General features: G+C 36.5%; 1 protein-coding gene and 1 long non-coding RNA gene across 9 annotated transcripts in view; one reads left to right on the plus strand and one right to left on the minus strand.

Moving 5' to 3' along the window:
- LOC135321684 (uncharacterized) overlaps positions 1-6940 on the plus strand; it is a 30264-nt gene extending 23324 nt beyond the window's left edge. Inside the window, exon 5 of the long non-coding RNA XR_010381658.1 lies at positions 5273-6940. This is a non-coding gene — a long non-coding RNA (uncharacterized LOC135321684). The remainder of the gene's footprint in view (positions 1-5272) is intronic.
- CCDC126 (coiled-coil domain containing 126) overlaps positions 1-14109 on the minus strand; it is a 56907-nt gene that overhangs the window by 10644 nt on the left and 32154 nt on the right. For all 8 annotated transcript variants that reach the window (XM_064487497.1, XM_064487498.1, XM_064487501.1 and 5 more), the window contains one exon: positions 8979-9366. In XM_064487497.1, the coding sequence (XP_064343567.1) occupies positions 8979-9216 (238 nt within the window). In that variant the 5' untranslated portion in view covers positions 9217-9366. The remainder of the gene's footprint in view (positions 1-8978; positions 9367-14109) is intronic.

Below are 14109 nucleotides of genomic sequence, written 5' to 3' on the forward strand. Positions count from 1 at the left end.
CCTCTCTGTTGTTCAGATTGGGTAATTACATTGTTCTATATTCCAGTTCACTGATTTCTTTCCTCAGTCCTCTTCTTTCTACTTTTGAGTCAATCTGCTGACTCACACTTTTTATTTCAATTTTTCAGTTCAAAATTTTCCATTTGGTTTTTCTTTATATGTTCTATTTATCTGCTAAGACTTTCTATTTCTTTATTGAGGCTTTCTGTTCTTTCATTTTCTTTGTGTTCATTAATTCCTCATTGAAGCATTTTTAACCCTGTTTTAAAATCTTTTTCAGACAATTCTAACATCTGTCATTGATTTCTTTTTTCATTCAGTTTGAGATTTTCCAGGTTCTTGGTATGACAAGTGATTTATATTTGAACCTAGACATTTACATATTCTGTAATGAAAGTCTTCATCTTATTTAAACCTCCTGTTTAGGTGGTTTTCTCTGATACCACTGTGGCAGGGCAGAAGGGTGCTATCTTGTTACTGCCAGCGGGAGGCAGAACTCTAGGCTCCCCACTTAGCCTCCATTGTTACCTGAGGGTGACGAGCTTCTCATCACTGCTGGATGGAGGTAGGAGTTCCAGGTTCCCACATACTCTTCACTGACATTGTGACGGGTATGGCTCCTCACCACTGGACAATGGTGAAAGTCTTGATTCTCCACTAGGACTTCCCTGACATCACTCCAGAGGGAAGGATATGGGCACCTCATTACTGCCATGTAGGGCTGAAAGTCCTGGCTCCTCATGTGGTCTCCACTGGTACCATGGGGGCGAGAGGGAGTTTGGACACTCGGTCGCAAGAATGGAAGTCTATGCTCCTCCCTTGGCCTTTGGTCATGTGGGTGGTGATACAGTCAGTCATGGTTTTTTTCTGTGGCGTTTGGCTGAACAAAAGAAAAAAGAAGTTTTTTTGTCTTGCTAGGCTATCCCTTCCTTGGCTAGGGAGAACAGGCTTCCACTGGGGTTTTTTTGGTCTGTGCCTGGTGGCATTTCTAGGTTGCTGGCTTCTTCAGCTCCAAGTCTGGAATATATTTGGTAAAAAGAAAACCCAGAGAATATACCACTGTGTCGTTCCTTAGGTCCTGCAGTCCCTGGCCAGTCTTTCTCATCTAGATTTTTATGGTTGTTTTATATAAAATGTCCACGGTTTTCAGTTGTACTTAGATAGGAAGAACAGGGAAAGACGAATAGCTTAGGAACAGGGAAAAGATGGATCTCCATCTTCTCCAAGTCACCAGTTTAGAAAACTTTTAAAAACTGGCTTTCTTCGAGCATAAAAGATATTCTCCAGCATCTTGTGTTCTGAAAATGTTTACAACAGTTTCCATTCATTAATTATATAATATTTGAAAAGCTGATTAAAGTAAGAAATTTCAACCTCAGTTTCTAAAGGGAATTTCTGGTAGATATGCATGGAAGAACAACTATGTAACCTAATTTTCAGAACAGCATTTATATATTAATATTAAACTGTTCTCCAATTCTCCTAAAGTACTCGTGGAGTCCATTTCCTCAAAGTGTCCAACAACAATGGTAGATAGCAAAACCAAAACTCTTAAAAGAAAGCAGAGCCAGTCTTTGGGTGGAAAAGCCTGAGGTGATAAGACTGGGGTTGCTGTAGATTCACATGTAGGAAACCACATATCAACTGCACACTGTTCTGTAACAGTCACTGGGAGGCTCAGAGCAAGAACCCCTTATTGTTCTAGGCAAATCCCAGAATCCAAAAGAGAGAATGTTACACAGGAAGAAACAAAAGTCTTCATAGTCAGATAAGACTAGGAATGTTGAGAATAAGACATAAGGCAGTTAGAAACGATTACATGTTAAATAGAAAGCACAAGCTACTGCTCAAACTTTACAGACAGTACTCTATAAAGTTGAACTGATCTGTCCATGGCCTTTGCAATAGTAACAACTCACTGAAGACTAGCATTAAAAATATATATATTAGTTTATGCTTATTTTACCAACTGGAAAAATAGGTTAATAGCTCAAAGGAAGGCCATTCAGTAAATATTTTTGACTGACTAGCTTTTTTGTATAGCAAGGAGAGGCTAAACAGTTTCTACAGATGGCTCAAGGTTCAAGTTCTCCAGAACCTGTGAAATTCTCATCTTATTGTAGCTTATACTGCTATTTCAAATTAATGGAGCAAAGAACAGAATTCAAATAATCAAACTGGAATAAGTAACTATCTAATTTGGAAAAAAGAACCTGCATCTCTTACTGCTTGCACCAGAAATCTCAAATATATTACAGAATTAAATGTAAACAAACAAATATTAGAATAAAAGTTTTTTGATGGGGGATGCTTTGGATCTGTGGATTGCTTTGGGTAGTGTGGCCATTTTGATAGTGTTGATTCTTCCAATCCAAGGGCACAAGAAATCTTTCCATTTCTTTGTGTCATTTTGGTTTTCAGAGTATAGGTAACCTCCTTGGTTAAGTTTATTTCTAGGTATTCTGTTGTTTTTGATGTAATGGAAATGTCTCTGCCAGTTATAAAATTCTGGTTTTTGAAGTTAAAAAAAAAAAAAGTGAATGAAGGGCCACAAATGGCAAAATATCCTTCTTTTTTATGGGTGAGTTGTATTCCATTACACATATTTATTTATTTACACACACACACCCACACACATGCTGCATCGCCATTATCTATTCAACTATTGATGTGCGCTTGGGATACTTCCATATTTTTGCACTTATAAATAATGTTGCTGTTAATAGCAGGGTGTATATATCTTTTTGAGTTAATTCTTACTTTGTGGTTGGCTTTATTCCTTTGATAACTATGTAAGTTCAAAAAGCTAAAGCTCTAAATGTTCTTAGAAACAATGAACAGTACATATATGTAAATTAAAAAATATATGTGCTATTAAAAAAAAAAGATCTATCAAGCCATGAAAGACATAGAAGAAACTTTAAAGACATATTACTAAATGAAAGAAGCCAGTTTGAAAAGGCTACAAACTGTACAGTTCCAATCAAATGACATTCTGGAAAAGGCACAGCTACAGAAACAATAAAAAGATCGTAGTTTTCAGGGGTTTGGGGAGAGGGAGGGAGGGAGGAATGAACAGATGGAGCGCAAGGGATTTTTAGGGCAATGAAATTATTCTGTATGATACTATAGTGGCTACATGTCATTATGCATTTGTCAAAACCCATAGAATGTACAACATCAAGAGTAAATCCTAATAATGTAAACTATGGACTTTGGTTGGTAATAATGTGCCCATGTTGGTTCACTGATTGTACCAAATACGCCACACTGATGAGGGATGTTGAAGGTAGGGGAGTATATATGTGTGGGTGGGAAGGGCTATGTGGGAATTCTATTTTCTGCTCAATTCTGTTGTGAACACGAAACTGCTCTAAAAGAATAAAGTCTATTTTAAATATATAAGTTTTGGAAAAAACATTTTAAGCATAAAACTAAACCATAAAAAATGAACACATTTTACTACATAAATTTTTAAAAACAATATACCAAGTTATTTGAGAACTGAAAAACGAAAGGAAAACATCTGCAACATATAAATGACAGTATGAGTGTCTTTATAAAGAATCAGTCACTTAATAAATTTCCCAGAAAAACTGACAAAGGATACACTCTCATACATACAAGAAATACAAATAGCCAACAAACAAGAAAATGTTTCAACCTCTCCCATAAGCAAAGAAATGCAAAAGCAAACAATTAGATGCCATTTAAAATTCAACAGAATTGGCACAGTGTAGAGAAACCGGTGCTTTCTCACTGGTGGGAAGGTGGCAGTAGGAATGTATACTGGCAGAGCCACCCTGGAGGGCAACCTGACAAGTGCCTATTATTACATTTAACATGCATATCCTTGACCAAAAAATTCTACTTCTAGGAAATCTACCCTTCTGAAACATTCATAAAAACATGAAATAACCACACATTTATTACTCATACATATTTCATATACATACACACATACACTGCAGCATTAAATCAAACACACAAGGTTACCAAAAAATTACCCATCACTACACAAAAAGTGGGAAAACAATTTATAAAATGAAACAATATTAAGTCATTACAAAGGATGAGACAGACCTACCTGTAATAACATGGAAGGATATCTACAATTAAGTGAAAACAAGTAACTGGCAAACTAGTATCCACAGTACAAGCCTATTTTTGTTCAAAATAAAACAATGTGCTGGACCATGGGTGGCAAACTATCTGGCTGCTTGTGCTTGTGAAAAAGTTTTACTGGAACATAGACATGCTATTGCAAAGAAGATCATACGATCCACAAAGCTGAAAATATTTACTATTTAGCCCTATAAGAAAAAATATGCTACCCCTGATACATGCCAAATAACTGACATTTTCTGTGTTCTACTTATCTATGTTGTATATTTCTATAATATTTGAATGCTTATAATAAATTTTTAATAACCAGAAATAAGTAAAAAACATTTCAGAGAATTGGTTAAATACTATGTGGCCATTAAGTGATACAGGCATATATTCATGGACATAGAAGTATCTCTATCAGATATTAAATTTTAAAATACAGTTTATAAAATACCATGTGTAGGTGTCTCATTTTTGCTTTTTTAAAAATTTAAGTAAAGTTGATTTACAATGTTTCATTAGTTTCTGGTGTACAGCACAGTGATTCAATTATATATATATTATATATTATATATATATATGTATATACTTTTTCATTGTAGGTTATTACAAGATATTGAATATAGTTCCTTGTGCTATACAGTAGGACCTTGTTGTTTATCTATTTTATATATAGTAGTTAGTATCTACAAATCTCAAACTCTTTAATTTTCATGTTTGCTTTTAAAAGTGAGTTGTTCCACACAGCTGGGCAGCACAGCAGATGGCTACCTTTTAAAGTATCAGTTATTTCACTCAAGTAGAAGGAATTTTCAAGTATTTCTCTTATTCCAAAAGAACTGCTTCTTCATTGTGTCCTCTGTGTCCTCTGACTAACCAGAATGCAAAGCAATATAACTGTCTTTACGTGCAAGTACCTCCAACTCCGTTTATACCAACTCCTTCATCTCTAGTCCTCTAAACTGGATCCCCAAGAGCAAATGCAGACTAACCCTCATCACTTCATAAAGACCACTATAAGGAGGAGAGGAAAAAATAGTAAGTGTCCAGGGCATTCCCAGATAAAGATGGTAAACTGAACAAAGGTATTTAACCTCTGCTGACTCTGGTTACCCCACCAAAATAGTAAAGGTGCTTTTCTCTTTTCCTTTTTCTTTTTAAGCATAAATCCGTGAGGCCAAAGGTAACAAGAGAGAAGACAACAGCAACAAAACTCCAGAAGCTGGAAAGCAGATGGATGAGTGTTAACTGACTGAGCAGAGTTGAAAAATTTGGATCTTAAAAGAGAAATATGAAAAACCAAAAAGCAATTCATTTTTCTCCACAGAAACCCACCCTTAAAAGGCCAAGGAATTGTTGCACCAGGTACCAATGAAAATATGGGTGAAAAAGGGACCAAAATCAGAAGGATTGGGTGAAGATTTACCTGTGAAGCAATCTGACTCCTACATTCTCTTTACCTCTCCAAAACTGGGTAACAGCCCCACCTCCACTGCAGAAAATCTGAGCTGTATTTTTGTGTGTGTTTTTTGGGGGGTGGGGGGGGTTGAGCTATATTTTTAGAAGCCAGTAAAGCAGTTGAGGGCCTGGGTACCAAACTGAAAACTGGGGGAGTAAGTGAAAGTTCACATAGTGAGTGCTGAGGCTACTCTTCCTCCCAGAACCCTTTTCCTCTCATTCAGATCCCAGAATACTTGGAGGCCTGTACGTTCAGCAAGAGATTCTAAGTCCTTCTCTAGGAAATCTGAACAGCTCAAGAGAAAAGACCTAAATACACTTATACTGGAATACATGAAAGAAACAGACACTGATACTATATAATAAAGAATTTGGCTGCCCTTTGTCTCAGGTTCCTAGGAGGGAGCCTCTAAATGCTGGGAATTGGGGGAGGGAAATAGCTCAGTGGTAGAGTACATGCTTAGCATACACAAGGTCCTGGGTTCAATCCCCAGTATCTCCACTAAAAAGAAAAAAATTTTTTAAATAAAATTAATGCTCAGAATTCCCTGAGTGACAGGAGTGTCATTGTTATTCATGGTGGGCCCCTGGGGCCACACCTGAACGTTTATATTAAAAGGGGATTCAGAGTGGGCCCCTAGATAGTTTGTGCTGAGATGACTCAGAATGGGGGCTAGCCATGCCAGAAAGACCAACCCTATGATTAGACGGTTAGGGCTTTTCAGTCAGCAAAGACAGAAGACCTGGAAAATGAGTTCAACCATGTGGCCAATGATTCAGTCACTCATACCTACAAAATGAAACCCCAATAAAAACTCTGGACATCAAAGTCTGGGTGAGCTTCCCTAGTTGGAAACACTTTTACTATTGTCACATACTGATATGCCAGGAGGGCAATGTGCCCTGATTCCATGAGGAGAAGACAACAGAAACTTTGCATCTTGGAACCCTCTCAGACCCTGCCTTGTGTGTCTCTCCTTTTGACTAGTTCTGATTTTCTTTTTGCTATAATAAAACTTTCAGTGGGTTCCGTGAGCTGATCTAATGAATTATTTACCTGAAGGGCAGCAAAGGCCCCTGAGTTTGTAGCCAGCTGTTCAACAGTGGGAGTGGCCTAGAAACACCCAAACTTATGGCTACTGTCTGAAGTAAGGACAGTATTATAGAAGATTATGCCCTTAATCTGTGAAATTTAGCCTAATTCCAAGAAGTTAGTATCAGAAGTCATCACAAATATTAGGGACACTCCCCCAAGGAAACATCCCAGCCAGATCATCTTACAGTAAATAACACCCAACAACTCAGCACTCCCTATCTATCAAGCTTTCAGTGTCTCACTCTTAAAAAAAAAAAAAAAAAAAAAAAGCCTTAAGGATCACCAAACATATTTGGAAGAAACATAAGAACACTTCAGAAAAGCTATCACTGATACCCTTAAAGAAATAACAAAACAGAGCTCTTAGATGTTAAAAATGTGAGAGACAAAGTGAAAAATTCCATATAGAACTGAAAATAAAGCTGAGGAAATATCTCAAAAAATAAAGCAAAAAGACAAAGAGATGGAAACTAGGAGAGTCAATAAAGGGAAATTAGAGGACCAGTTCAGAGGGCCCAATACTGAGTAACAGAATTCCAGAAAGAAAAAATGAAAACAAAGAGGAGGAAGAACTAAAATTATTATTCCCAGAAAAATATCCCAGAATTGAAGGACATAAATGTCAGGATTAAAGTGCCCAATGGAGGTGCCAGCACATATATGAAAAAAATCCATTCCCAAGCACATCATCAAGAAATTTCAGAACAGTATGGGACAAAGATCTTACAAGCTTCCCCAAAATAGGCCACATAGAAAGGATGAAGAATCTTAACAGCATCAGATTCTCAAAAGAACCCTGGAAGCTAAGGAGGAGGAAAAAAAGACCAAAGTCTTTGAATTCCAAGGGAAAACTACTCCCAAACTAGGATTCCATACTCAAACTGTGAGTTAAGCATGAAGGTAAGGGGGTATGCAGGAACTCAAAACTTTTATCTCCTTTGTATCTTTCTGAGGAAACTTCCAGAGGATCTGTTCCCCTAAAATGAGAATTTGACCAATAAAGAGAAAGCCACAGGAATCTAAGAAACAGGAGATACAACACGAGAGAGGTAAAGGGCGTCCAGAGGATGAGGGTGGAGTGAGATTCTAGAACTACTCACCACTATAGGTCTAGAGAGGAAACCGTCCAGACCAGAGCAAATATCCAAAGGCTCTTCAAGATAAAGAAAGTGATGAAATACCTAATGTGTCTGAATATACCGAAAAGAAATTTAAACAGCTGTTGGGGAGCTGGGCTAGAAAACTAGGCAAAGAAACAAAAATCAAAACTTATTCTAGAGGGGAAAAAACAGTTGTACAGAAAAGGAAAAGTAATTATAATGTACTACAAGGTTCAGTAATAAATACCATCGACACAGTTGTAATAATGCAAAGAATGAACACTGTTCTAACAAAAATTACAATGGGAAATTGGCAGGCCAAGAAACACGTGTGTGTGTGAATGCAGCTTGGGGTGGGTGGGATGCAATTCTGGGTAAGGAAGAAAACTGAACCCCTACCTTGCACAGTGGGATATTAACAGATAATTTCTATAACTGAAAAATCAAGAAGTAGCTCATAGAACATGTTATTTAGAGATATGGAGGTAATCAACAAATAAACCAGATTAAATAATTTTAAATGGCTGGCTCAAAGGAATGGGAAATTTGAGGACTGTTGTGGAGGGAAAGAACTGCCCTTTCTTAAGAATTATAACACATTTTGATTCTTTAAATGGATACATGTATAATTTCAATTTTTTAAAGAAATCACTGAAATAGAAAAAATATCCACAACTCATATGTACACAAAGTGTTCTCTTTCTCTAAGTCTTAAAAGACAAGAGAGAACATGGCATCACAAGGAACTTAAAACACAGAAGGAATGAGGATGTGAAAGGAAAAATGGCAACAACACTAGAGATACAGGCAAATGCTACTTCTCAGGAAATTAAAAAATGTTATACAATAGATAATGAGGAAAGTGTAAATTTGAACTAAGGATGATAACAGTATTATAATTATGTAGAAAAAGGTAATTATTTTAGAAACAGATATGGAAATATCTAGCAGTGAAATGTCACAATTTCTATAATTTCAGTAGTCTTTAAAATTAGACAAATGTTGCAAAATGTTAATAATTGTTAAAATGGAGGTGATGGACATATGGCTATTTATCATATTTCTATTTTTCAGTCAATTTGAAATTTTTCATAATAAAAAGTCAAGAAAAAATTACTCTGAAGACCTATGCATGAAGTAGTGAGTTGGATTTCCATGACTATCTTTAAAATGGGATAAAAGGAGAAAACTAGGAAATTCTACAGTTATCTTACCATATCCTGCCATAGAAGCGCCATTCTCGACATCCACTGTGTTCTTATTTTCCTCTGCTAGAGCTTTAACATATCTTTTGCTTAAATCTAGTATTTGTTCACGTAACTTGACACTGCTTTGATGTCTTGGTTGTTGAAAAGTATAGTGCAGTAACATCAATCCCCAAATGAGTCCAAATATAAGCAACAGTAAACTCAATTTCTGGGACATATTTTTTCTTGAGATTGTAAAAATCATTTCTGATGAAGCAAACAGACTCAACTGAAAAATGGTAACTAGAGGCAAGCCACCAAATAATCAAGATTGTTGAAAGAAAAAAGAAAAAATCTCCTCTAATACTGTATATTCTTCATCTTCAGCAAGGTTGCCTCCAACTCTCAAACAACTCTGTAAAATTGAGAAGAAAAAAGGTGATTAGTCTTAACCTATATCAGTAACAGAATAGACAGTGATAGATTTAAGGAGATATTCTATAAACAATTTTGATTTGGAACTTCAATAACTTTCTCCACCACTAAAGCTTCCAGGTCTTTTATCAGCTTCATTTACATAGCTCTTCAAAAATTTAAACTAGAAATAAAATGTCAATTCATTAAAACTATCTGAAAGAAAGGCCACCATGACTTCTTGAATGACTTCTTGCCATCTGCAATATAGACATATAATAAGATTTATAGGAGATCTCAGTCTACTCAAATATAGGTTACTAACCTAAATGTCTGAAAATTATTATTCCTCCTTCTCTTTAAAAAAAAAAAAAGTTGATGCCAAAATGCAAGTGAGAAATGAGGAAAGGTGAAACAGACTGGAAAATCAAAATGGCTATCTGACTTTAAAAAAATCCCTCAATATATATAAGTGTGTCAATATTTGAAATGTCACTACAAAATACTGCTAATGGCAATGGGATAATCTTAAGAAGCATCCAACCTAAGATGAAAAATTAGTTACAATTTCTAATTTATACTTTTAGGTTTATGCCAGACAAGTGCTCAAATTTTTTTATATTTCCAAATTTAGAATTCTAAATTTTAAATGATGCAAGTATGTATTTTTATAATTTAAGGAAAAAATGAAAGGCTATACTTAATTTTTTTTTAAAAAACAGAAAGGTGATGACAGTCATGGAATCTTCAAACACCTGGACAGTAATAATGTACATGAATTACCAAAGTTTCCAGTGAAGAAAACTCTTCAATTATGCCTAATGAAGTAAAATTCTTTAGATAGAAATACACCTGGAGTCAAAAAGTGCATTTCACAGCTTAATGAAAATAATCCTTAAGAACTGTTTAACTTCCTGTGGTAGTATGGGCAAATAAAACATTTTAACCCCTTTAGAAGGATATAATCACATAACTGAACTAATAAAGTCTAGTCTGAGGATAAGACTAGAAATGAATACAGTATCAATAAACTCTGCGGAGCATTTGATCACTTTCAGCAGATATTAACTGAGCCAGCATATACACTAGGTAGCTGGGAAACTACGGCTCTGCCCTAGAAATTTGCTTTCTAGCACAGGTGTTTTCAAACCTTCTTCTAAGTAAAATAAGAAAATCGTTTTTAATAATCTTATGCAAAGTATCAAGATACAAAACACATACAAAGCTTCCCTAGTAGATGCGTGTGTTTTGAAGTATGTGTTAGTGGGGGATCTTCTTCTGCCTTGACAACTGCTCTTCAGAAAACTCCCACTCTTCCTTTTCCCCACCCTGCTACCCAGTCCCTGATACACATCTAATAAATCCTGGAGCTCCAGGTTTGAAGAACAGCCATCTACCCTTGTTGAAGTGTACCCATCCTGACAAACCTTACTACAAGCATGACTATACCACTAACTGGGTATGTTAATTACTGCGGTAAAGTAATAACTGCATTAAAAATCAGGAATAAACTCATTTTCTTCTACTTCGGGTCTTATTGAAACAATAGCATTAATATCAATACTGGATTACTAAACTTTGCTTAGCAAAGTTAAGATAAACATTACCTAGTATTTTTTCTACGGAGATTTTACATTTAAGTTCAGAAAGTAGAAATTCTGGATTCCCAAACAAAATGTTAGAAGTCTTTTACACCTGTATGTTAAATTTATTCTTCCTTTATAAATCTTTACAGGCTCCTATGTCTTTTCAAGTTTGACCTGTGTGCTACGTCATCTGACTTAGCACCCCGTGGAAAGAACAGCTGGGAATCTGTCCTGCAGCAGTCACAACAGGGTTCTAAAGCTGGTGTGATAATAAAGCCAGAAAAGTGACATCACCAGATAACTGAGAATACAGATGTGTAAGGTACTTTGGCAAAGGAAAGTTAAAATGACCGCTTAGAAGGTTCTATGTTACTACACACATGCAAGGCCAAAAAGGAAGAAACTTGAAACCAGAGGCAAAGAGGGTACACTTCAGTTAAATAACAGCAACAACCATTACTATGATCACTTACTTTGTACAAGATTCTGTTCTATACTCCTTACATGAATTAACTTAATCTTCAGAACACCCCATATTCTCCTCAGTGAAAAAAATTGAGGCAAAGACATTAAATAACCTGCCCAAGGTCATACAACTGGATAGAGGTAGAGGATTCAAAGCTCAGGCTCTTAACCACCGCCCCTCTTTTACAGCAATGGCAATAAAACAGCAGCAGCAGAAACCGCAGCAGTGAACTGAGCTCTTACCATGTGCCCAACTCTGAAACAGACACTTCACAAGGGTTATTTCACTTAACATTTGCATAACCCCCAAAGAAAAATGTTGTTATTCTCACATTAAAGATGATCAAATTAAGGCTCTGAGAGGTTGCCCTGCCTAAGATTTTTACCTAGGCCCACTGACTTCACTTGTCTAAACTTTGGCAAGAGCTGCAAGTCCACAAATTCAGAATCTGTATCTCCATTCAGGATCTGTCCTTTCCTTTAAAAAGATCCTTAAACTCAGCCCTATTAGAACCCCTAGATTTTACAAAGCTCCACAAAAGTGACAAATCCCAAACTATAAATGACATTAGGCAGAGAACAGGAGATTCACAGGGAAGGAGGTGGGGCTGGCTAGTGGAGGACAACAGTCAAACCTAGGGAGCCTAATCCATAAGAGGAAAATCCTTCCAAGGAGGTACAAGCTTAAGGATGATAGGCTGCTCACCATCATGAACACGAACTTTGCTTAAATGGGGACACAGAGAGAAAACACTCGTAGTGGACAAGGCAGAAGCATACTGAGGAGGATGTGCCCCCAAAGCAATAAATCCCAGGGAAGAGGAGGCCTAGTTTAAAACTGGTGTTTCTCAGTGTGAAGGACCCAAATATCTAAGCTGCAAACATTGAGACCTTTATTGCTCTATATTGACTATATATTACCTAATTGTACCATCAAATTCAGAAAAGAGGCCTTCACCAAAGGTCTTCATAGCCTTGACTCTATACGGAATGTGCTCAGAACTGCCCTCACAAAATCAAAACAGACCATTTCAGAGGGAAGTCAGGAACTTTTACAGGGACTACTACAGTAAGAAATTTAATTACTTTGTAACTTGCTTGTGTTTCTTAGATATTTTTCTGTAGAGATGAGTAAAATATTTACTATGAAAAGGGTTTGTCTTGGGAACAGCAAAGATAAAACTTCAAATCTGTCCCAAGTAACAACTGGAGAGTTTTTAAAGGCAAAAATAAAATCATTATCACTCTTCATCATCAGTATTATTTTGACCTTAGATAAACTCCTGAATATTTTTAGGATTCCCAGGGTAAAGAACTCACCCAATTGCAGAAATTACAAAAGGAATTACACTCCCCATGGCCCAAAGGTAGAAGAATTAAGGAGAGAAGACCCCTTAAAATGAAGCAGCTGTGGAGTACTGGATCTGACGGAGGGCAGCAGAGTGCGGTCCAAGAACTATTACCTCCAAGTGAATTTCTGTGGCTGCTTCTCAAGTGGTTTCCCAATTTCCTCTCCAACCCTACTTCAAGCCATTTTCCTCAGAGCAAAACGAAAGTCATGATTTAAAAAATCATAATTTTAATTTCTCCAGAGGAGATACGCAAATTTTCAATAAGCACGTGAAAAGATACTCCAATCGCTAATCATTAGGGAAATGCAACTTAAAACCACAATGAAATACCACTTCACACCCATTAGAATGGCTCAGAAGGGCATCAGAATATGGGATTGCCACAAATTATGCCACTTTAGCATAAGGATTATTTTCAGCGGAAGGTAACTGAGAAATAGCCAATGCAGAAATGGTTCCCAGCCCTCCCACTTTCTACCTAAAAGCAAGACATGAATTTCCACTGAGAAAGGTGAAAACATTCTTATCACAGGAGACAGGGAGCTGATGCTGAGACAAATCTGTACTGTACACACTTTACTAAAACAAACCTTATCTTCCATTAGTTTCCCCCATTTATTTACCCGCCCACAATTTACTGACTCCAGAAGCTCAAACTCCTTTTACTTTCTCTTGTCATAATTCCACATTTATGGCTCTATGTTTAAATGGTATATAAGCTCTCAGGACTAATTGTTTCTTTGGAGTTTTCATTTCATTTCTGTGATGCCCACTATTTACATATGAAATAAACCTGTCTTCTGTTAATTGATCTTCTGTCAGTTTAGTTTGCAAAGCCCAGGCAATGAACCTAAGGAGGTAGATGAAAAAGTTTTTTTCTTCCCCTACAGCAATTATCCACCCACCTAGCCCCCCTCCCCCAGCCCCCGGCAAAAAAGTGTCAGTGCAGATGGGGAGAAATTGAAACTTTTGGGCAGTGCTGTAAAAACGTAAAATGGTGCAGGTGCTGTGGAAAATAGTATGATAGTTCCTTAAAAAATTAAACACAGAATTACCATTTGGCCAGCTATTCTACTTCTGGGTATAATAACAAAAGAACTGAAAGCGGGGACTCAAAGAGATACTTGTACACCCATGTTTACTGCAGCACTGCAAGGTGGAAACAACACAAGTATTTATCAACGAACAGTCAAAATGTGGTATATACATACAATGGAGTATTATTCAGCTTTAAAAGGGAATAAATTCTGATCTAAGCTACAACATGGATGAACCTTAAAGATATTATACTAAATTAAAGAAGCCAGACACAAAAAGACAAATAATGCATGATTCCACTTA

Source organism: Camelus dromedarius, chromosome 7 (genome assembly GCF_036321535.1).
Source record: "Camelus dromedarius isolate mCamDro1 chromosome 7, mCamDro1.pat, whole genome shotgun sequence".
NCBI lineage: Eukaryota > Metazoa > Chordata > Mammalia > Artiodactyla > Camelidae > Camelus > Camelus dromedarius.